At 42.4% G+C, this 22,745-nt stretch overlaps 1 protein-coding gene across 4 annotated transcripts in view; it reads left to right on the top strand.

Moving 5' to 3' along the window:
- The window catches only part of PRKG1 (protein kinase cGMP-dependent 1), a 1,352,400-nt gene that overhangs the window by 1,304,374 nt on the left and 25,281 nt on the right, over positions 1–22,745 (top strand). For all 4 annotated transcript variants that reach the window (XM_089683127.1, XM_089683128.1, XM_089683125.1 and 1 more), the window contains exon 11: positions 22,593–22,732. In XM_089683127.1, the coding sequence (XP_089539253.1) occupies positions 22,593–22,732 (140 nt within the window). The remainder of the gene's footprint in view (positions 1–22,592; positions 22,733–22,745) is intronic.

The following is a 22,745-nucleotide window of genomic DNA, read 5'->3' as shown; positions in this document are numbered from 1 at the left end:
GGTCATGCTGCACATGTATATAAATGTGGTTACTTTTAGGGCATCTGTGCAAAGCCTTTTTTTGGTAAAAATAAAAGTGAACGAACACAAAATAATGCTGCAGGCTGCTTCAATGCATAAACTGTTAAATCCATTTTTTTAAATCTGAAAAGATGATGAAACTGTACTTGTTTTTTTATTACACATTACATTAATCTTTTCATGAGATATGTCCCGCCATTAAAATGATATTCATATTTAAATTCTTAGAAACATAAAAACATATGTTCTGCTTTTATTTTATTGGTCTAAATAGTCTAGCATGAAAATTAAAGTGGTTGTAAAGGCTGAAATTTTTTTACCGTGCATACTATGCATGAAGGTAAAAAAAAAACCTTCCCTGTGCAGCAAACCCCCCCCCCCCAGCCCTTCCTAATACTCACCTAAGCCCCCTCTTGATCCAGTGATGTGCACTGGAGCCTCGGCTATCCAGGGACTCCCTCTCCTCATTGGCTGAGACAGCAGTGGGAAACATTGCCTCCCACTGCTATCAATCACAGCCAGTGAGCCAATGAGGAGAGAGGGGGTGGGGCCAAGTTGCGGCTCCATGTGTGAATGGACACAGGGGGCAGCAGCTCGGGAGCATGCCTGCTCGGGTGCCCCCATAGCAAGCTGCTTGCTATGGGGGCACCCGACAGGAGGGAAGGGCCAGGAGCGCTGGTAGGGGACTCAAAAAGAGGAGGATTGGGGCTGCTCTGTGTAAACCATTACAGAGCAGGTAAGTATAACATGTTTATTATTTACAAAAAAAATGCCTATAGTATGACTTTAAGTAGTCAGATTGTCACCCTAATGCAATTTTTATGAAGGAAAAGCAAACATATACCTGATAGTAGCATAATGTTCATGAGTCTAATCTACTAATTAAAAACAGAAAGAAAAAAAACACAGGAGGAATGTAGAACATAAAAACTGAATTAAAAAAAGCAGTACATCTACCTCAATTTATGTAAATGACTTTATATCGTAAGAGAAATGTGCTGCACAAATCAATTTGCAGTCGTTTGCTGTGCATATGTGAATGAGATTTAGCTACTTGTATGACATTTCCTCATTTGTCATTTGTAACATTTGGCTAAAGGTTTCTGATTAGGACTTGACTTGGAGTGAACATTTGCAGCGGATAGGTAATGACTTGTGATTTATAACAGGGCTAAATGTGTACAGGAGGAGTTTCTGGTATGCAGTACAGCTAGAGAATGCCTGGAACGCCACTGAACAATGCAGCCTGGTGTAAACATAGCAACTATCTCCAAGGGAAAAGACAGGGGAATTTTAGCTATCCACAGCATCAGTTCTGACTATGAAAAGACAGAGGGAGACAGCGTAGTTCAATACTCAATAGTTGTAATCAATACTCTATTGAATAACAGGAATAGAGGAAACATAGTGTTTGTGAACATGGAGTTTGAAAAATAAGCAGAACATTTTTAAAGTACACCTCTCATGATAGAATTATGTAAGCTGCCATTGCATATGTTAGTTTCCTGACTGTCCATGCTGATGCTTTCACTTCAACGCTTTCTTTGTCCTTGAATCTGACACACTCATTTTCAGTGTGTCTATTCTGGTCTGTGGCACAAAGTTTTGAAACTAGTCAGTGCAAACAACTAGTATTTTAAGAAAGCAGTCAACAGTAGAAGCCTCCATACAAATAGTGTGCTTCAAAGAAAACTACTTCTATTTGATTTGTTCTGTTTGGCCAAGCTCACCTTCTACATTATGCTTCCTTTCCTTGCCCTCATCCTATGTAGTGCATGGCAGTATTTATCTCCAGTCCAGCTGAATAGATTTAAACATAGCCATTGTGAATAATATCCATCCAATGAACATTTGCCAAGATCAAAACCTTATGGCTGTTATTCTCTATGACAATGCCAAGACTAAGCACCATAAAGACTAGGCACAGTGAAAACATGCATTTTCTGTATCTATGGCCTATGATACAGTTTTGACTTTACATTTATGCTATTTTAGGTCTACTTACCATTTGGGAAACATATTTTTTAGGAACAATGTGATAGCGCAATTACTTTTCTCAGACACATAGGGGTTTATTTACTAAAGCTGGAGAGTCCAAAATCAGACTCCCTTCTGCATAGAAACCAATCAGCTTCTAACCTCAGCTTGTTCAATGAAGCTTTGGCAATGAAACCTGGAAGCTGATTGGTTTCTATGCAGAAGGGAGTCTGATTTTGGACTCTCCAGCTTTAGTAAATAAACCCCATAGTGCTAGCTCTGCCAGTGTCGAGGACTAAAAATTACATGGTTTAATGTGAAAAGTATGATGTGACCCAACTCCTGTCCCCAAAACAAATTTACAGATAGTATACCTGAGCTGATTAGACTAAATTTTTCCTCAATGTGGGGTTCACATTTTAATTTAATATGATATAAATAATAACTCAGTTAAAACACCTAGGCCATGGCTACTATAGTTCACCAATAATAAAGAGTTGTGCTGGGCAGGCTAAGGCTCATATGGAACTGAAGTCTAACAGCATATTAATAATGGGCACTGTAGGGATTGCTTGACATATGGTAGATGTCAAATTAGTGTTACTCCCACCTGTGCTGGAACACACTTCTATACAGCCTAGTAAATTACTGTGACTAATGTGTAATTACACATCTCAGCTGGGCCTGACTGTTTGGAACTGTTATACAGTTTAATGATATATAGATGAGGGATAACCATGTCTGCTGAGAATTAAAATGATTAGATTAAAGGTGCCAAAAGCATGCCAGCAGACATGTTAATAAAACAGCAACGATAAAGAGGAAAAGGATGCTACAACCCATACCAACCAGATTTCACACAGTTTAGAGCAGTCAGAACAATGGCATATGAATGGCATTGAATTGCTTGGCCACTGTTCTACATTTAATGGAAGACAGCTAAATGCACTGATGCAGATGTTGGTTGTAACCTAAGGTAGGCCACGTTTCCATCACTGTAGCTTAGAGACACCAAATATTTTCTTGTTTTACTGGTTAACATAGCTTAAAATATGACTGTGTGTAAACAAGCTTACAGTATATATGGCAACTTTTTCTACGCATGAGAAAAATGTGTAGATGATATACATTTATATAACTAAAAGCCACTTAATTACCCCTGGCTTACAGTGCCTAAAGGTAAAACTCAACCCTAGTGATAGTTGTAGGGGATTCTCTCTCTGAGCACCAGCTTCTCTTTTTAGGGCATAAAGCCACTGAAATTCCCCTGATTTTCCCCTGTGCGCACTACCTAATACAGCCAGCCCCTTCCAGCTCCTATAAGCCCACTGTCATACAAGAACTTGTAGGCCCCTAGCCAAACAGCCAAAAACTCTGAGCCCAGAGCAAAGTAGGCCCATGAGATTAACAAGAAAGATGTTTACTGAAAACACTAGGCCAGTTCGCCACCACCTAACACATGACTCCTGATGGACATTGACGCTCTTTTACTGATGATGAGCATGTGTTACAGTTAGAAGCATAGTGGCCCATGCAATCATTAGGGAAACTTTCATATATGAGTAAATTGGAAAGGGCCCTGGTGGTGGAATTGACTCTAGAGGCTTGGCAGGTTGTGTGGTCTCAGGCAGCAAAAAATCTCTCTTTATACGCTATAGAATGAGAAATCTTGTAAAATTCAGTACTTTTGGTATATGACTACGGCAATTCTGCACACAATCTAACCCTCGACGAGTGATCGCTATTGGCACTGTATACAAGAGAGGTGCTCTCTCCTCCATATATATTGGCATTGCTAATGCACTGAATCATACTGGAGCTTGGTTCAGTTCACCACCTACTTAAAAAAAATGTCCAGGGGGCGCTCGTGAGCAGCAACCAGGATGGCTGCTTCCTAAGTTAACTCCTCGGCCGCCGGCCGATTTTCACTCCTCAGGGGGGGTCCCCCTGTTTCCTCCCTGTCCCCCTGTCTCTCCAGTGCCCTGATGGGCAAAAAAACGCTGGCCGCCCATGCCTCCAGCTCCCGGCAGGCTGCTCCGGAGTTTGCGGTCTACCCGCCGGCGATCGCGGCTGAAGCCGGGGCCTCGATTTTGGGCCGGCCGCGGACTTCCAGGATCCCAGCCGCGGATTCGCGGCTCTCGCCCGGGACCTCAGATGGAGCCCCAGCCGCGATTTTGGGTCCCCCGCTGTCACCATCCATAGGTAGGTCGGACCCTGGCAGTGTGGAGGACCTGGCACCAGAGCCATCCCTGCAGTCTCCCATCCCTTCTCTGCGGGATGCTGAGCTCCTGCGCCGATTCAAATGTATGCTGCAGTCCGAGTTGTCCTCCGCTACCTCCAAGCTGGCCGACCGTCTTTCGCAGGAGATTCGCGAGTTGGGCAACCGGACGAACGACCTCGAAGATAAGATGGACGCTGCGGTCACGGTCATAGAAAATCACGAGCAGGATTTGTGCGACCTCAAGAAAGAATTGGCGGACGCGCTGCTACGGTTTGAGGATTTTGAAAATCGTTCCCGCCGTGGCAATCTGCGGTTAAGGGGTATCCCGGAAACGGTCGCGGATCTTACTTCCACTGCTACAGCTCTGTTTCAGGAGCTGACACCCGCTGTTCCCATTGACCGGCTTGAATTTGACCGCATACATTGTGCGTTGGGCCCCAGACGACCGGATGGGCCCCCGAGGGACATTATCATCAAGTTTACGTATTACTGCACTAAGGAAACTATTCTCTTGGTGGCCAGAAACAACCCTGACCTCAGCTTCCAGGGGCATCGCTACCAGCTCTTTGCGGACCTCTCTCAGACCACTCTTCAGAAACGTTGCCAATTGAAGCCTTTCACTTTGGTCCTGGTGAAACACAGTATCAAATACGCTTGGGGCTTCCCGTTTCGCCTCACCTTCACCTACCAGGGCCGCAGTCATTCTGTGGCTACGCCGGAGGAGGCCCATTCTCCCCTGGAATCTTTACACCTTCTTTCGCCTGAGGCTGCGGATCGGAGCCTGGCACATTCATCAGGATCCCCGGCGAGGCCGCTTCTTCCAAGCCGCATCTGGGAGCGGTCGTCCAATAGGAAGAGGGCCCTCCCTCAGACCTCTTCACGATCAAATCCTTCCTGTTCTTCCCCGGGCTGAAGATGTGTCTTGGACTTCCCATGTATCATCTCACCGATGGATTTCCTTGACGGGACCGTGAGTTTGGCCCTTAGGGCTCCCCCAATTTGTCAGCATTACGGGTTGGGACTGATCTAGTGTGCCCCCTTGGGTTCCTTCCCTGGTTGGGGGGGGTCTCCTCATGGGCTCGAGAATTATGACTTTCTGCTGTCGCAGCCTATTTTGGGCCTGGGTGATGGTATTCCGGTTTTTGTTGGTAGCACGGAGTGAGGGCTCCCTCTGGTTTCGGGGTGGGAGGTTGATCTGGTAGGCCCGGCTGGGTGGGAGGGGGTTGGCCCCATGGTTCTCTGGGTTGCTATGGGGAGGTCACCATGGTGGCCTAGCTCCTGGGACCTTTAGTTTTATTGCTTTGGTTTTTTTTTTTTTTTTTTCTGCAGGGTTCCGGGACGCCACGGTCCGATCGCCATTGGGAGCGGAAATTGCTAGCTGCTTTATGGTTTTTTCTGCTGAGCGTGTTGCTCTGATGCCGCCATGGCCTTGCCCCTTTTGAAAATTAATTTGCAAAATGTTCAAGGCTTCAATTCGCCTCAGAAGCGGGCTAAAGTTTTTCATCACCTCAAATTGCAACAAATTGACGTGGTATGTTTACAAGAGACCAGGTTTTCTCAGTCCTCCGCCCCACGTTATCTTTCACCTCACTATCCCACCTTTTACACGGCCTCGGCTCCTGAGAAGCGTCGGGGTGTCCTGATCGCTTTTAAACGCAATCTCCCCTTTGCCTGTGCTAGGAATATAGCGGACCCCACGGGCAGGTATCTGCTTCTGCAAGGCACCCTCTGGGACCAGGAGGTTACTTTTGTCTCTTACTACGCGCCTAATCGTTTTCAGGATAAATTCTTTTCACATCTTTGCACCATTGTTTCCCGACACTCTAAGGGTCTCCTTGTTGTTTTGGGGGATTCGAATGTTACTTTGGATTCCGCATTGGATAGGCGCTGCGCACGGGGGGGCGGCCCCTTCTCATGACTTGGTGCTGGAGGAACGTATGCGCTCTCTCCTGCGGACAGCGGGGCTGGCGGACGTCTGGAGGGAGCTTCACCCAACGGAACGCGACTTTACATTCTATTCCAGTCCTCATGATAGTTTTTGTAGAATTGATCATATATTTATGCAGGTTCAGCAGCTTCCCTTGGTCAGGCGGATAACTATTCCCTCCTCGCCTTGGTCGGATCATGATCCCTTGGTACTTCTCCTTGCCCTCTCTGGGTCAGAACGGCGCCCTTTTCATTGGTGCATCAATGATTCTTTATTGACCATTCAGGCTACCTGCCAACAAATAGAATTTTTTTTACGAACATACTTCACGGAAAACGCGGGATCGGTCTCCTCGGCAGTGCCCCTATGGGAGGCGCATAAGGCCACGGTGCGGGGTCATGTTATACAGCTGGCGGCGGTCCGGAAGCGGGAGCGCTGACTTTTGGAGCTTCATTCTCTCCTGGCCTCTGTGGATGCGCGTTGGAAGTCATCTCCATCCGCGGCCCATAAACGTGCTCGGGATGCTCTGGCGGCAGAGTTGGACTTACTTGCCTCTTCGGAGGCAGAACGGGCCCTGCACTGGACCAAACACAAATTTTATTCCTGTGCTAATAAGCCGGGCCCGATGCTGGCCAGGAAACTCAATTCTGTGGGGAAACCCCATAAACCGATTCGATTGCGACTTCCTACAGGTGGCTGTACTTCTAATCCCCAGCAGATTGTTTCCCGTTTCTCAGACTTCCTTTCACGCCTCTATGCTAAACCAGATCCCTTCCCCGTGGCTCAAGCAGAGGCATTCTTTCAAGATCTTCGACTTCCTGGGTTATCCGAGGCAGCACAGGTGGCACTCAACGCCGGTGTCACTTTACCAGAAGTGCTCCAAGCTATCAAATCTTTACGGTCCACCGCGGCCCCAGGTCCCGACGGCTTTTCCGGTCTTTATTATAAGAAATTCTCGGCCTTGTTGGCGCCCTTTTTGGCTGAGTATTTTAATGCGTTACGACAGGGCTCCTCGCCCTCTCCAGATGCGCTTAGAGCGCATATCGCCATGATTCCTAAGACGACCGATGATGTACAGGAACCGCAAGCCTTCCGGCCTATTTCTCTTCTTAATGAAGACCTGAAGATACTGGGCAAGAGCCTTAGTTTTCGCATCAATAAATATTTGCGTAGCCTGGTCCACAGGGACCAGGTGGGGTTCGTCCCCGGGAGGCAGGCGGGTGATAACGTCCGTAAGGTAGTCCATCTTATACATTTTCTGCAACAACGGAAAATCCCAGGATTCTTACTGTCTTTAGACATCTATAAAGCCTTTGATTCTCTATCCTGGGAATATCTGCGGTTTGTGCTGTCTCGGGGTTTTGGGGATTCTATTCTTTCTTGGATTCAGGCCTTGTATTCTTCTCCTTCGGCTTCCGTCAAATACGCTGGGTATTTTTCAGATCCCTTTCTTATTGGGCGAGGGACGAGACAGGGTTGCCCCCTGTCCCCAGCACTCTTTGTCCTGGCGCTTGAGCCGCTGGCTTTAGCGCTTCGGACCGATTGCAATGTATCGGGGGTTCCTTACGCGGGACAGGAATTCAAACTGAATCTTTTTGCGGATGATGCCCTCCTGACTCTTACTAACCCCCTGACGATGCTTCCTAATTTGCAACAGGTTCTTGAGTGCTTCTCCTTGATTTCGGGTCTCCGTATCAACTTGGATAAGACTATCGCCCTCAATATTACTTTGGCTTCGGATTTGGTTTTGCGCCTACAATCCCACTTCCCTTACAAATGGGCTTCCTCTTCTCTTGAATACTTAGGCGTTCGCTTGACCCCCACTTATGACTCCTTGTTTGCTGCAAATTATTATCCATTGCTTAGCTCTCTATCCTCTCTTATGCATTCTTGGCAATTTCCGCACCTGTCTTGGATAGGACGGGTTAATTTGGTGAAAATGACCATCTTGCCGAAATTGTTGTATTATTTTCGCACACTCCCGGTGCGGGTTCCCCCTCATTTTCTTCGGTTGCTTCAGGCGAAGTTAATGCGTTTTATCTGGGCCGATAAGCACCCCAGAGTATCCAAAAGTACGCTTTTTGCCCATAGACTTCAGGGTGGTCTTGGGGTGCCTAATGTGACTAAGTATTATCAAGCGAGCCAGATTGCCCCGCTGTCTATGTTGCACGCCTCTTCCGACGTCCCCCTCTGGGTCCTGTTGGAACTACCTAATTGTGCCCCTATTGCACTGTCGACGCTTCTATGGCTTCCCCCTGCCCTGCGCCCTATGGCACTGAGTCCGATGTTACTTCATGGCCTACAAGTTTGGGACTCGGTGCGTTATTCTGGTGGTCTGATGTCACCTTTTCTGCCTTTGCTACCAATTATTAACAACCCTCTTTTCCCGCCGGGTTTGGATCACCCAGGGGCGTTTTCTTGGTGGGTGACTAATGGTTTTTCACAGGTGCGACACTTTTTGATTTTTCGGTCCTTTCCCACCTGGGACTCTCTTCGGGAATCCCGGAATATCCCCCCAGCGGAATTTTTTCGATATCTTCAATTGCGACACTGGCTGCTCTCGCTGCGGGGTACTTCTGCATTCCCGTACCAGAAATCTGCCTTTGAACAGCTTTGCCAACAGCGTCCGGGCGCTCCGGGCCTTATTTATGCAGCTCTGAACAGACGCTCGTTGCATAGTTCTCTTTCATATGTTGTTCAGTGGGAGTGCGACCTGGGAGTGGCTGTGGATCCGGAGGACTGGAATAAGGCCTGGTCACTCATAGCTAAATGCTCATTTAATACGACCACACTGGAGGCAGCCTATAAGGTATTGTTTCGTTGGTACTGGGTTCCGGCTCGGTTGGCCCGGGCTAACCCTGCCTGTAGTGATCAATGTTTTCGGGGTTGTGGTCATCGTGGTGATGTATTGCATATCTGGTGGTCATGCCCGAGACTGTTTCGTTTTTCGCCTCGTGTATTTGGCCTCCTTTTCACCTTGTTCCATCTCTCCATACGCCGGGATGTTCGGTATGCTTTGCTTCATTGCCCCATACCGGGCCTCTTGGCTCACCAGCAGAAGTTGGCTTCCTATCTGTTTTTATCCGCCACTAGAACAATTGCTCAGGCCTGGAAGAGTCCGTTTGTCCCTCTTCAGGGGGTGCGGGATCGTATGACAACTATGATGCTCAACGAACAGATGTCGAGTATCCGCAATGACTCCCAACGTAAATTTTTGAAAATATGGGAGCCGAGGTTGCAATATGCCCTTCCCTCACTCTCCCCGGCTAGTCTGGGGATGTAATGGCGTTCGGTGCTGGCGCTCTTGAATCCCCGCTCTTTGCCCTCCCCCTTTTTTTTTTTTTTTTTCTTTCTCTTTTCCTTTCTCTCTCTCTCTCTGTTTTTGGTGTGACTAGGACAGATGCATTTAGTTGTTATAATCAGTTACATTAATGTTTTGTATGTACCATTGATAGCCCCTGCGTGGGCGTACCTTTTGCCCTGTTGGCATTAGAGCATTGTTTTTCCCCCTTTTTTTTTTTTTTTTATTTTGCATTTTGTTTATCTGTGCAATTGATAGCCCCTGCGTGGGCGTGTTTTATTGCCTCTGTTTATACTGTTTAAAAAATGTAATAAAAACCATTGAAATAGAAAAAAAATGTCCATACCTTTCACTCCTAAAACATTTATTTTGGGCTCATTTCCTCCTATCCTATCCAAGCCATCAAGAAAAATTAGTATGACACATATTAACAGCGGCGTGTTGTTTGGTCACCCTGCACTGGAAAAAAAAAGGAACCTCCACCTGAATTGGAATTATATGCTACAATCAAGGATGTCAAATTCATGGAGGCCATTATGGCGTGCCTTAATGACACCTTAGGTAAACACAATCAGGTGCAGGAACCCTGGTTTGCCAAAAAAGATCAGTTGTAACATGCTCCTGGCAACCTTTGTCCATTCTTCCTCCCATGACCAACGGTTGATAGTTGAAGTGGTGAGCTTGGAATTTCCTCTGCGGTTCATACTCTTCTCTACTTTCTTATTTTTTGTTCTGTAGACACTTAAGGTATAGAGAGGAGCCAATGCAACTTTAGGGAAGGGGATCCATAACTAACTAAACCAAGGGGTGTAGGACAGTGGGCCAAACATACCCATATCTACTCACTTTGGCTACCATCAACTCAATATTGGCTTGAATGAAGAAAAATGATCCATTTCAAAACTGAAAGTTTCACTTTTTGAAGGGCAGCTGAGCAGAAAAAATAATGCATTTTCCAAAAAAAAAGGGTATCTGCCAAGATTCTCGGTCTTCAATTTACATTTTATTTTCTCAGTAGAAGTCATTGTATACAAAATGTTTGCTTTGCTTTGAAAATATACTGCATGCATTCTTTCTATAGTAGAATTTAAAGTGTAACAAAACTATTTATTTTTAATTTTGGATAGAGTGGAGAGGGATTAGAAAACCTGTCAAGTTTTGTTTTTTATTGCAGTCTGTGCCCCTGTTATGGAGATTTACCCTCCCTATTTTTCCTGTTTACCATTTTCACTGACACTAGTTCTGGTGACAACAAAGGATTCCCTCATTTTGAAGTGATTTTCTCTCATTTTCTGTCTTGTCAAATGAGACAGGAAGTGAGAAGAAATCTCCCCAATGGGCCACTAAGGACAAAAAAAAACTGACAAGGGTTATAACCCTCCCTTACTTTATTCAAAATGAAAAAAGAAGGAAATACTGCCTTCACTTCTGCTCAGAGCAAACCATGCTATTTGCCTGCCAGTACCCAGAGAAAAAACCTTATGTGAATTCAGGGTCAGTCTGGATTGAAGCTTACAAGAACCTCACCCACTCCCATGTGACAGGTGATTGGCCACGCAAACATGTAGTGGTGCATAATAAGAGGAAGGGGAGAGGGTAATTTGCTTTCCCAGAAGGACAGGGTATTTCCCAAGGTTCTGGGAGATACAGTAGATAGATAGAAAAAAAAAATGGTGGAGGGTGAAGGCTGGATTGCTATGAATCTGTTACTTTGTCCCTATTGTGAAAAACACAGTTTCCTTTAAGATGAACATTTTTTTACGCATTATAATTCCTTTAATATACTCTTTATATATTTTCAAAAATATTATCACTGTCCTTTGGAAATGGCCATTGACTAACACCTTATAAACCACAAATTCCCTGTTTTGTGAGAAGGTCACTAGCAAACACCTTATAAAACCATATACAAACATACAAAAAAATAACATAATTGAGGCGCACATGCTTCCCTGGTTCTTATAATTATCCAGCAGGTATGGTAATGGAGAATACATGTACAAAGCAATAATTAATCATTCAATAACTATTGGTTCATCCTTCAAAATGCCTGTTTAAAGTGTAGCTAATGTGTCAAATTAATAGTCTGGGCTACATTTCAGCAAGGCTAGGACTGAATCACTGCTGGGGATAATATCCCTGGGTGAAACACATCCCGTTCCAGGCAGTACCATATGAGAGACGTGAAGGAAGAAATCTAAGAGTAGACTTTCTATTTTTAAAGCTATGTCCCTAGGGATGTCCTCAGCATCAAATAACACTTGCTTAATATTTCATCATGAAAGTCTTTGCTGGGGATATTCCCTTGCATGTAAACAAAAAAGGAACCCTTTCCAATTTCAAAATGGGGACAGCAACATGTGAATTCATCATTGATCATGCCAGAAAATACATAACATTCACAAGAGAAAAACACAATGAATAGTTATATGGTGCAGGTTCTTTATTTCTATGTTGGTAACATTTGTTATGAACTTTACTTCTCACTTGCAAGTGTATTAGATGTGCATGTAAATCGTGGTGGGTGATTTACCTGCATATGCAGGAGGCATTCTCTTTGTGAATGACACATTTTACATATGTGACTGCCCTCTAAACAAAAGATTAACACCAAGATATTTGGGACTGCATTCGAGGAAAATATTTGAACATGATATTGATCCAGAAGGCTGATTAGTTTTTAATTTCAAAAGGTTACCCTTGAATCAGATGACACTTGACTTCAGTAATGATTGCTTGAGGTTATTTGAGCAGGACCACGTAACCCTATACTGGAAGTGTAATGTGTGATCTTAAAGTGTCATAAGATGCTGCTTCAAAAATCCTACTAATAATGTTGTAATTAATAATACGGAGCTCTTGAGTCTTGCTTAAACAGCATTCATCAACCAAAGGCAATTTGCAGAACTGTCACCTTCTGCATATCATTACTAGATTGATAGCAGTCAAGGAAATTTTATCACAATTATTCCTCATGAGTTTCAAGGACTGAATTAAATTTGCAGTTTGCTTAACAAAATATACTACAGCAAATTCAGTAATTTTGTTAATATCAGAAATGTTTCAAGATGTATTTTGGTTATTCTACACCCATAGACCCTTAATGGAATCCAGAATTCAGAAAACAGTTCTAGTTAAGGCAGCATTTCACTGAAAAAGGTTGCACTTCTTACCACTGCTGTTCGCATCTGAAATAATGCTAAATTGTAAATCTAAATTCATTGCATTGCAATTTTTAACAATTATCCGTGATGTCCTTGCACAAAACAGTAATGTGACCAATAAATCCATGTACTTATATTATAAAGCCAAGCATTTAAATTGAGGATACAAGTACCACTATATTTCCATTGCAGACAGCTCAGCAATATGAAACTTAAATTTTTTGCTTCTGCACTTGTTTTTGACATGAATCTAAGTGCCAGATTTTATTTTTATACAAATAATACCCAAGTAACAGTCACTTATTTTGTTTTTTTAGGGGTTGACATACTAAAGACAGATAGGCTGTTTGCTTTGCCAGGTAATATTCTCTTAGTTAGTGAATGTGGTGAAAATCCACTTTGCAAAGAATACGCAATCATGAACAGGAAAAATAAAAAAGTATTTCTTCTTGCACATGATTGGATGATGGAAATCAGCAGAGCTTCACCTTATTCATGAAGTTAAAAAAAAATTCCCCTGCCTGGCAAATAACCTATTAGGCTTTACTAAATCAACCCCTTAACCATTTCACGCCTAAGGGTAAAACAACTCTTAACACCTAAGCATAATTTTGCAACTTTGACATGTATTAGCAAAACCAAATACAGTCAGGTCCATAAATATTGGGACATGGACACAATTCTAACATTTTTGGCTCTATACACCACCACAATGGATTTGAAATGAAACAAACAAGATGTGCTTTAACTGCAGACTCTCAGCTTTAATTTGAGGGTATTTACATCCAAATCAGGTGAACGGTGTAGGAATTACAACAGTTTGCATATGTGCCTCCCACTTTTTAAGGGACCAAAAGTAATGGGACAATTGGCTTCTCAGCTGTTCCATGGCCAGGTGTGTGTTATTCCCTCATTATCCCAATTACAATGAGCAGATAAAAGGTCCAGAGTTCATTTCAAGTGTGCTATTTGCATTTGGAATCTGTTGCTGTCAACTCTCAAGATGAGATCCAAAGAGCTGTCACTATCAGTGAAGCAAGCCATCATTAGGCTGAAAAAACAAAACAAACCCATCAGAGAGATAGCAAAAACATTAGGCGTGGCCAAAACAACTGTTTGGAACATTCTTAAAAAGAAGGAACGCACCGGTGAGCTCAGCAACACCAAAAGACCCGGAAGACCATGGAAAACAACTGTGGTGGATGACCGAAGAATTCTTTCCCTGGTGAAGAAAACACCCTTCACAACAGTTGGCCAGATCAAGAACACTCTCCAGGAGGTAGGTGTATGTGTGTTAAAGTCAACAATCAAGAGAAGACTTCACCAGAGTGAATACAGAGGGTTCACCACAAGATGGAAACCATTGGTGAGCCTCAAAAACAGGAAGGCCAGATTAGAGTTTGCCAAACGACATCTAAAAAAGCCTTCACAGTTCTGGAACAACATCCTATGGACAGATGAGACCAAGATCAACTTGTACCAGAGTGATGGGAAGAGAAGAGTATGGAGAAGGAAAGGAACTGCTCATGATCCTAAGCATACCACCTCATCAGTGAAGCATGGTGGTGGTAGTGTCATGGTGTGGGCATGTATGGCTGCCAATGGAACTGGTTCTCTTGTATTTATTGATGATGTGACTGCTGACAAAAGCAGCAGGATGAATTCTGAAGTGTTTCGGGCAATATTATCTGCTCATATTCAGCCAAATGCTTCAGAACTCATTGGACGCCGCTTCACAGTGCAGATGGACAATGACCCAAAGCATACTGCAAAAGCAACCAAAGAGTTTTTTAAGGGAAAGAAGTGGAATGTTATGCAATGGCCAAGTCAATCACCTGACCTGAATCCGAATGAGCATGCATTTCACTTGCTGAAGACAAAACTGAAGGGAAAATGCCTCAAGAACAAGCAGGAACTGAAGACAGTTGCAGCAGAGGCCTGGCAGAGCATCACCAGGGATGAAACCCAGCGTCTGGTGATGTCTATGCGTTCCAGACTTCAGGCTGTAATTGACTGCAAAGGATTTGCAACCAAGTATTAAAAAGTGAAAGTTTTATTTATGATTATTATTTTGTCCCATTACTTTTGGTCCCTTAACAAGTGGGAGGCACATATACAAACTGTTGTAATTCCTACACCGTTCACCTGATTTGGATGTAAATACCCTCAAATTAAAGCTGACAGTCTGCAGTTAAAGCACATCTTGTTTGTTTCATTTCAAATCCATTGTGGTGGTGTATAGAGCCAAAAATGTTAGAATTGTGTCCATGTCCCAATATTTATGGACCTGACTGTATATCACTACTTTGTGCATCCAGGTAAATTATACCTTATTTTTTTCAGAACAAATTGAGCTTTCATTTGGGGATAAATGGTAATGGACATCTCCTGATTTTTTTTTTAATATTTTCAAAGCAAAAGTGGCCCAAAATAGTAAAAAACAAAAAATCTTTTTTTTATTTAGCTGTATATTTCTTGCTGCAACCATAACCTACCACCAAGTACAACCCAAAATTATTTCTCCTGCTCCTGACAATCACAACAATACCACATAGGTATATGTTGTTGTTTGTACTCGTAGTATGGCCCAGAAACAAGTGCACATTTTGCTTTTATTTGTGCTGCCACTAAAGGAAACTGATCCTAATTTAAAAATTAACAACAAAAATGCTGACCCTTGACCCTGACCTTGACCCAAGCACTGACCTAGATCAAACCTTGTATGCAAATATGTGGCCCCACAGAAAAAGCCCAGTCCATTGGGGCAGCATATTTGAGTATGGTCGGCGTGAAGGGGTTAATGTAGCCCTGAAACCTATTCACTAACCTTATTCATGAACATTACACCTAATGTGAACATAAGCCCTAACACTACATTTTATGGAAATCTGTCACAAACAAAATACGGAGACAATATATATAAATATATATATATATATATTCTACACACATATACATATACACAGTGTATACAGTACATTACGTATGCATTCTGGCCTAGGACATTTTCTTGAGGAAATCTGCAATGGCATCTTTCATGGTGTTTCCTACAGGTGTAATTTCCACCATCAGACTAATACAACATGATATTTACATGTTGGTTATCAAAGTACTTGTATTAACACCTATTTAAAATGCAAGGAAAATCATATGCTGCTGTTTTGATTATCTTCACAACACAATGGTCTGGCTTCACATGTGACACTTTTGCAGGAATATTACAATAACTGTCAGTAAAAATTTAATAAATGGTTAATATTATTATTATACAGGATTTTTATAGCGCCAACAGTTTACACAGCGCCTTACAACATTAGGGCAGAATTACAATACAAATTAATAGAGGAGGGATCAAGGGGCTCTGCTCAATACAGCTTACAATCTACGAAATTGTAGTTTACTGATCCTTAGATGTGGTGAATGCAATATCTTTCTTTTTTTGAAAGTTTATTTTATCCTGGTGACCTAGCCAGTAACACACTTCCTGTCTTAGGGTGCCTGCACTCACTCCTATTTTCAATCTATGGAGAAACAACATAGCCACCATTGGATAGTAGCGAAGTCTTTCTGTGAGAGGGTGGTGTTAGATGAACTAGTCATTTAGAAGGACATTACATACATGACCAACAAATTAAAGCCCAACTCTAGGTAACGCTTTTTAAGCAATTACAGAATTTTTTCCCCTTTTTCTGTAGTGATTAACAATATGATGAAAAGCTAACCCTTGTAACGGGTGAAAAGAAAGGCAAAATGCCTAAAAAAAAAAAAAAAAAAAAAGCTAATGCAGCAGGACATCTAAGGATTAGTAAGATGAAATATATTTTTGGTTTTGGGTGTAGATACACTTTAAATGACAACATTCTAATATGACCTTAATGTCCATAACGTTTTTTTTTTACTGCTGTCCCTTTGAAGACATCCTGCTCAATTCCTGTCCTACCTGCTCATCCATATGAGGGAAAAGTTGCATAATGAACTTTAGGCAGTATAAACCTGTCAAAGGTTCTAATCTTTCCCCTCTCTAAACCACATAACCCTTTTCCAAAAGTGTGCTGTATTGATGTGAATGGGCATCATAGAGAATAAAGTAATTTCCATTGTCATGCAATTCTGTGCAACTCACAATTCACATCTGAAGTTGCAATAGTGTGAACCAGGCCTAAAACTAGTTTTAGTAATCCAATATCCAAAATGTGCCTTTTCGCCAAATAATCACAGACTTGGCATTTTTTTTTAAATGATTGTGCATGCACATTTTCTTGTACTTATCTCTGTGCTGAAGGTGGGAATAATAAATAAATGTCATGTCTCTAACAAAGTGGAACTAAACCCAATGATGTTTTCCATAACAGTTGCATTTAAGGCATACCGTAAATGATAACTGTCACAGTTGCTTGTGCTTGCAGCTGAAATGTCAAGCCATCACATGGTTAATGTCATAACTGATCACACATGTGCAGCACCATGGTAACTGTAGATACAGAGGCTAATATGGAAGATTCCTTGTCTGTAAATGAAAGGAGGGTTTTGTTCCAATTTAATAAAAAAATATATTCCTTGCTGGTGCATTTGCCCAAGAACAGTCCTGTTGTTTTAAGCTATTACATTTACATTTGTCAGATAACGGTCTGGGATTATCAGAAGAGATGTGTCATATGCTGCAGTACGTTTTTCCTATGTACCCTTTTTGCTGATATGTTGTGATACAAGGGACCTGTGATAAGTTATGGAATCTAGTTACACATAAATCACTCTTTAATTTCTTGGAATATGTCACAGGTCTGCAGAGAACGTTCTTCCAACATGTTGCTCCTAGATGTCTCAGTTTCTTTCAGGGGATATAATAGAGTAAGAGAGATTTCGGCATCTCACAGTCATATGACAAATGACACAGATTAGTCTGGCCAGGTGTCTGGCAGTCTAGAATACCTTTCATGGAATGTATTTCTTTAGTTAGCAATGGAGGATTATACTCCGTCTTCCAAACACAAAGAAAGTGTGCCTGCTGTCCAAATACAAGCAACCCAGGGCTTCTTAACTTCCACCAGTATTCACTTACTATTATCCCAAAGGAAAAGGTTACCGCTGTAAAATAATGAGTCTGGGAACACACCTTAGCAATTTCACCTGATGTGTTTTCCATTGAAATTAATGGATAAGCATCAAAACACATAGTCATTGTGCATTCATGTGCTTCAGCATACATTGGCAAGCATTTATGGCAGCATGCGTTGATGCACGATTCCATGTGCCAATATGCATTTTTTGTGCTTCCATTGATTTCAATGTAAATAACATGTAAGTAACATAAGGAAAAAACAACAAAATAAAAAGGTATGTTTCTAGATAGGGGCAAACTGACCATTGGGGAACTCGGGCACTGCCCGCGGGCCCGGGGTCAGTAGGGGACCCCATGAGATGTCCCTGGTACCTTTCATAGGCTTTTTTGGACAAGGACACGGGCCCCATGATCCCCTATTGCCCGGGGGCCCCATGAGTTGTCAGTCTGCCCGTTTCTAGCCCATTCATATGTATGGGTTGCAGTAACATGCTAACTGCAGTGTCATTAACTTTGAATAGAACCCTTAGGCATTGTTACAGTATCCACAAGGCACCCACACTTCATATGGCATGCATTGTGTTGTGCTGCCTGAAAAACAAAATGCTAAGTCTTTGCTTTAGCCTATTGAAAATGTATGGGTTACCTTACTGTATATGTTAATGCAAAACATTCTGAATGGGGTGGGAGAGTGAGGGGAAAATGCAGTAAAATAAATTTAAGCCAGACTGGCCATACACACCTAGATCTTTTCTTGTTCACCCTGCAGGATGAACAAAGGAAATCTAACAGCATAAAGCACGATTCTCCCACTGCGACTGTCAGAGTTCCTGAACAGCAGCTACATCTGCTTGCATACACTCGCTGTTCAGCAGAAAGTATTACACCTGGACCATTGATTTTTTTTTAAAGAAGTGAATGTTGTTGTGTAAGGAGCTGACAAGGCCACCTATGGTACAATTTTAAGGGGGAACTGGCTAAAATGTGATCAGTGTATGGCCAGCTATAGTCTGCTGATACAGTATTTTAGCTTTGACTGAATAGCGGTGCACTGAATTACAAATGGATTCCTCTTGCTGAAACTTTTCTTCAATAAATTGCATCTATACTGCAAAACCATAAAAGGATTTCCAATGAATTCCCTGTTCATCCTGCAAATAATAAAATTGGAGATGAATAACAGCATTCAGCTTTCTGGTGCTTACAGCAGTTAAATAGACCTAGAAATCTGGTTAAAATATTTTTCTAGCGGAGTTCACAAGGAACAAAAGAAATCTAAAAGTGATTCAACTTACCAGCAAATGTACAAAGTTTACATATTAGTTATGGGAGAAGCTGGCATTTACAGTAACCTTAAAGCCCAACATTAGTAGAGACATTTTTAAAGCCAGGAGGTGATGGGAAATCTCTCCAATTGGGACACAGAGAAAAACAGATTTTTAGTAGTATTGGGGAGTTTAAGAGCTTCTGTCCCTGCTGACAGCCACATACTTCATTTAAAGTGGAACTACACCCTCCTATCACTTTCAGCCAAGGAAGCTGCCATCTTAGCCTCTGTTTGATCTGCAATTGCCATGCTTCTGTACATGTGATGGTTTGAGAGTTTGGTTGGGGACACAAGCAAATGTGACAGTTAGCATTCCCAGCATGCCGTAGATTTTTTTAAACTGTTAAATTGATGGGTTTAGTTCTGCTTTAAGTTATGGACATTGCAAGGAAAAGAACTGAGGGAAAATTTACCCAACTGGATCAAAGATGCACACAAAAAATCTGAAAGGTACCTCTCCTACTCAAAAACTGTATATAGAACACTTAAAAAGTACATCTGTTGCCTCTGTTTTTGACATACTGTAAGTTTGTCTACTGCTCAGACAAGCAGATGTTTTGTTTGTTTTATGCTAAAGACATGCTGTACAAAGCCCTCCTGCATTGAACGGTGTTTTACTGCCTGCTGAATACAGCTAAGTTCACCCTTTGGCAGCTTCTGAAAAGCAATCTGCAGCGAATCACTTTCAGAGGGCATCTATGCAGCCTCTGTCAGGCATTCAGGAGGCAATCCTGCCACATCCTGAATGTACTTTTTTTTGCCAATTGGCAATATCTAAAGGGACGAACATACTGCAATAGGGGAGTGGCCCCTCTGATTAAATGGGTAAGTTTGAAAGGTGGTGCTGCTTATTAAATTGACAAGCCTTGTTATATTTGCCATGGCATGTGCAAAGCTTCCTCCAGCTCTATAGTTGTTTTTTGAGGGTGTTAAAACACTAGAGCAGCAGATATGTGGCCCTACTAGAGAGCCAGATAGGTGTGGGGGCCATGGGGGAAGAGCATTTTCTCAAAGTAGGATGCCTACTTTAGCATTTTTGAGAGAGTTGCTGAACATGAGATGCTACCTGGTGAACAATGGGCAGATGTGCTGGAATCCATTTTAATGAGGAAGCCCCTAAAGACCTACTTTGACTTGCAACACATGATGCAAAGGAGTATCTTGAACCCAAGGGAGAAGTCCTAGCGCAAGGTTACTATGGCCGTCTGAGGGCAACATGTTTTTGTGTGGAAATATGATCCTGAAAAGTCCACAAGGTCCCTAATGTATGATTTGTTCCACCTTACAAACAAGCGGTTGCAACAGAAGTATTCAAGCTCACTGGTGGATTGAGTTATCTCAGATGGTGGAGCATTACACAAAGTCTTGTCTGTTGAGATACAACACCACATTAGGCATACAGACCCCCAGAGTCTGGATTACCTGGTGTCCCTTGTCTAGTGACATACTTTTATTGATGACTATCTCCAGGATTTGTCCTCCAAGCAGTAACCCTGTTCTTTTATCTAGATAGATGTAAACAGGCTTAAGGAGAGGAGGGGGGCACCTGTGGGTGCCAGATAAGAATGGCCTTCTGGCTTAAAGGACATCTTTTGCTGAAGGGAGACCAGGGGCGGACTGACAACTCATGGGGCCCCCGGGCAATAGGGGGTCATGGGGCCCCTGTGTCCTCGCCCACACTCAAATCACACCCAGAAAAGCCTGTGAAAGGTACCAGGGGCATCTCATGGGGCCCCTTACTAACTCCGGGCCCTCGGCAGTGTCAGAGTTTCTGAATGGTCAGTCCACCCCTGAGGGAGACTGGGCATATTAGATGCTGGCAGTGCCATGGACTGGGACCTGTGACTGTAAATGTCCCCATAGTACAGAAGCCTATGGATTGTGACCTAGGGAGGCATATGTCATTATTTGCCAAGCCAGTTTTGGCAGCTCACTTAGTTCCTGAGACTAAAAGGCAGATATGTCCTATTACCATAGAAGGACATTAACCGGAGCCAATATTAGCCTGTGGAAGTCTCATTACATTGGTCAATGATAGTCTCGTGGACTTTGCAAAGCTTGGCAAAGATGAAATGGAAGTACATTATATACATGGCAGTGTCAAAGTCTACACTACTGCAGTGCTCTCAGCAGCGACACCTAGGGGAACTACAAAGAATGTCATAGGTGTCGCTAATAATTTGCCACACAGTGTAATTGCTTTCCTCTGTTCTGAGAACTGTGGAGGGAAAACAGGTAATCAGTCCTGAAGATATGTCTGAAGTAAATGAGGTTGCTATTTTGCCTGAATTTGAGGGGGATGTCAATACCTCTGTCAGACTAATGGCACTGGAACCTTGAGTTGATGATGGGTGACACTATTCATTACTATTATTCTAATGGTGTGGGGCATCTAATTGATAGGTAGGCAGCTTTTGTGTACTGAAATATGGCCACAATTATGTTGGATTGCAATTGCAATACTTGACTCTGGAATTGAAGTGCCACTCCAAATTATTTGAGTCAGAAATTAAGTTATTTTCAAGCAATTATGTACAAAAGTCAATCATCACCCCTTCCATCAGGGCTGTTATAGAACATTACACATATAAACCTATGGAAGGGCATTATACAAAAATGTTTAGTGCAGATTAAATCAGAAGGAACATTATTCCGAAATTGTACAAAAAATATTCACTGCAGTTACTTTCATTATAAAAACTGCACAACACGGGGCCTGTAACAGTGTCTGACATTTAGAAATATGGTGAAGTAAATGTAATACTAGCACTACAAATTACAATATAAATATGGTGTTAATCATGGATGATGGTCATGATGATATAAATGATAGTAAAAAAATGAACTGGTATACTAAAAAAGACTGAAGGTATTCCAAAAAATAAATATGTTATTATGTTTACCTTAAGGAGATTTGGGACCAAAATGTGAGGACTCAAGAAATAACTTGTTATTCTGAAAGTGGAAATAGAAATTGCTGTGAGCGATGAAATTTCTGGAAGAATATGTAATGGAATAAATGAGGAATCTGCTTACTGGGGGCAGTGTGTTATCACAGCAACACAGAGGTATTCAGCAACTAGTTTCTGCAACAACCAGCTGTGCTAAGGCTCTGTGTTTAAATGGCCAAAAAAGGTGCCAATCTCTCCCGTACAAGGGAGCTAGAGAGTGGGGATACTGAAGGGAAGGTGCGAATATGGGCAAAATACTAGACTGCAGGTAATAAAATGCTAAATGTGTGACAGGGTGATGAAACATATTGAGTTGCAAAATGGGCAGTGATGGTGAGATTATGAAGGAGAGAAATAACCTGAGATGAGGCTATGGTGCATATGGATGGGAGAGGCCAAATAACTAAAATAAATACATGGAATGGGGCTGCTCTTATCTGGTGATCACCCAATCAATATACTTTTCCCTCAGCTGATATCTTTAAAGTTCATCATAGCAGTAATCTTACCCTGCAGTTTCTATAGACAGCCTGGTTCTTACTGCATCTTGTGGAATCACAGTCCTGTGAAAGACTATTGTGGTATAGAATCAAAAATTGATATAATTTACAGCATTGTAATGGCATATGTATTCAACTTCTCAGGTACAGCTAAAAAGTGAGGAATCAAAAACATTTGCAATGAAGATCCTTAAAAAGAGACACATAGTGGATACAAGGCAACAGGAGCACATTCGGTCTGAGAAGCAGATCATGCAGAACGCTCACTCTGACTTCATTGTAAGGTTGGTATGAAAA

This window comes from Staurois parvus, unplaced genomic scaffold (assembly GCF_062004578.1).
Source record: "Staurois parvus isolate SC_StPar_1 unplaced genomic scaffold, SC_StPar_1.0 ptg000303l, whole genome shotgun sequence".
In the NCBI taxonomy this organism is placed as follows: Eukaryota; Metazoa; Chordata; class Amphibia; order Anura; family Ranidae; genus Staurois; species Staurois parvus.
Note: the sequence above shows the minus strand (reverse complement) of the source record. Positions and strands in the feature narration are given on the sequence as shown.